The sequence below is a fragment of the Alosa pseudoharengus genome, unplaced genomic scaffold, assembly GCF_046254945.1.
Source record: "Alosa pseudoharengus isolate Yale_2024_CS ecotype anadromous, Long Island Sound unplaced genomic scaffold, YU_APseudo_1.1 YU_APseudo_1.1_scf_16, whole genome shotgun sequence".
Lineage (NCBI taxonomy): Eukaryota > Metazoa > Chordata > Actinopteri > Clupeiformes > Clupeidae > Alosa > Alosa pseudoharengus.
This window is the reverse complement of record NW_027468630.1, coordinates 6,385,975-6,388,076: the sequence shown is the minus strand read 5'-3', so window position 1 is coordinate 6,388,076 and position 2,102 is coordinate 6,385,975. Positions and strand designations below refer to the sequence as shown.

Genomic DNA, 2,102 nt, shown 5'->3' with positions numbered 1-2,102 from the left:
AATCTTATATCAAGATAAAAAAACTAGTTGGTATTGTTTTCAGTATAAAGAGACTTACCTAGCGCTTTCTTGTGAAATCATTTGACTTAATAAAAAAAAAAATTGACTTATTTTAAGACATCTCATCTTGAAAACAAGCAAATTTGTCTGCCAGTGCTTTAAGCAAATTTGTCCTAAAAACAAGCAAATTTGTCTGCCGGTGCGTTGAGCAAATTTGTCTTGATAAGACTCCTTAAAATAAGTTAAAGTCTTGTTAAATTAAGTCAAAATTATCTTTTGAGAGGGCACTAGGTAAGTCTTTCCATACTAAAAACAATACCAAATAGATTTTTTAATGTTAATATAAGATCAATAACACTTGGTTAGAATTCATTTTTTGCAGTGCTGTTCTGAGAAAGTACAAATACGGTGACTTGTTTTAGCGCACCGATATCTGATTGGTTCTCAGTTTACTGAAACGCTATTGGTTCGCACAAGTCGTCAGCAGGTCGCTTGCCTCCCTCTTTTATACCTTGCTGACTGTGTGCGCGATCACTGAGCCTTGCTCTCCCGCTGTGAGCGCATACAGTCAGGCGTAGAAGTGTGAACAGACGTCTATTTGAGCAGTAGATTTAATCACTGAAAGAATAGCTGAACTCATTAGTCTGGAAAACAACTTTCATCGAAATTCAACAGCCAGTCGCCGTCTGCATTAATCAGGCACTCAGGAGCAGGACTACCCGAAAGTGAGGGTGTCCACTCCAGTAATCTAACACAAATTTTAAGAGGCTTTAGTTGCGGAACGAACTAGCCAACTGACATGGCCGTGTCGAGCAGCCCGAATCCAAAAACCTTGGAGGATCTGACGCTGGACTCTGGCTATGGTGCCGGTGACTCCTATCGCTCGCTTCCCTCATCCAGATGCAACTCCCAGGCGCACACCAGTGCACCTCATCGCTCAGGATGGTGTTGCAACGGGGGTTCGATGAACAGCCGCAACAACAGTTGGGATACGGTAAACACAGCGCTCCCAGAAGAGCCAGAGGACGTACTTAACAAATGCCCCCGGCTTCCAGACCTGGAAGAGTTCCCCTGGACTGACGACGAGGTGGCGAAAGTCCTGCAGAAAGTGTCTGGGGAGGATGCAAGGTTTTCGACTGAGGCCGTCCGGAGATTATCTCTGCTTCTGCGAAGGGCACTGCTACGGATCTCGAGAGAGGCACAGCGTCTCAGTGTAATGCACTGCCGTTGCACTCGCTTTGAGGTCCAGAGCGCCGTCCGCATGGTTCTTAGCTGGGCTCTAGCTGAGACATGTGTCTCGGCAACGGTCAAAGCCATCTCCCTTTTCAGTATGAGCTCCGGGGAGATCCTGCGTAAAGGCAAATCCGCCCGCTGCGACCTCACCTTACAAGTCGGACGATTTTTTCGCTGGATGGTGGACACTCGGGTTTCGGTGCGCATTCACGAACACGCAGCGATTTGTCTTACCGCATGCATTGAGGGCCTGCTAGAGGAGATAGGATGCCGGGTCTTGCTTTGGCATAGACAGACAACACATGGCGGTTTCGGTGGCCCCGCACTTGTTGGAGTGGATGCTGTGGAAGCAGTTGTCAACAACGATGCTGAACTTTATGGAGTCATGCTGCAGTACGAGCATCTGATTTGCGGGAAAAATGCAAACGGTAAGATTCACTTAAGATTCAACATTCGTGCAGAAGTTGTTACTTCAATATTCTCCTTCATATTTTGTCATATTTTGGGGTGGTTTGAGAACGTAATTGAACCTAAAGTCAGCAGAACCCAACTAAATATTAATCGCCGTGCATTTCACAGGGCATGCTCAGTTCTGTCGATAAGCGCTCAAATGACCCGTTCTTTCCAGAATACAAAAGCGCACCCCTCACCGCAGCCGTTGTCATTATGTAAGGCGCTCATTAATGTGGTCTGATTGCGGAATTACGGCTCCGCGCACAATGGCCCTGCACTGCGCTAACATGCCCCGAGCAGCTTGCATGGCAGCTCTCTGGCACGCCAACAAAAAGACTCATGAAACACTATATGATCCTACAGTAATGGTGACTGAACATCCCATCTAGATAAAGTACTCTTGATCATGCAAGATG

At 46.5% G+C, this 2,102-nt stretch overlaps 1 protein-coding gene across 1 annotated transcript in view; it reads left to right on the top strand.

Moving 5' to 3' along the window:
• Nucleotides 1-649: 649 nt before the first annotated feature.
• LOC143126150 (ankyrin repeat and BTB/POZ domain-containing protein 2-like) overlaps nt 650-2,102 on the top strand; it is a 26,792-nt gene continuing 25,339 nt past the window's right edge. Inside the window, exon 1 of the mRNA XM_076288058.1 lies at nt 650-1,661. Within this exon, the coding sequence (XP_076144173.1) occupies nt 800-1,661 (862 nt within the window). The 5' untranslated portion in view covers nt 650-799. The remainder of the gene's footprint in view (nt 1,662-2,102) is intronic.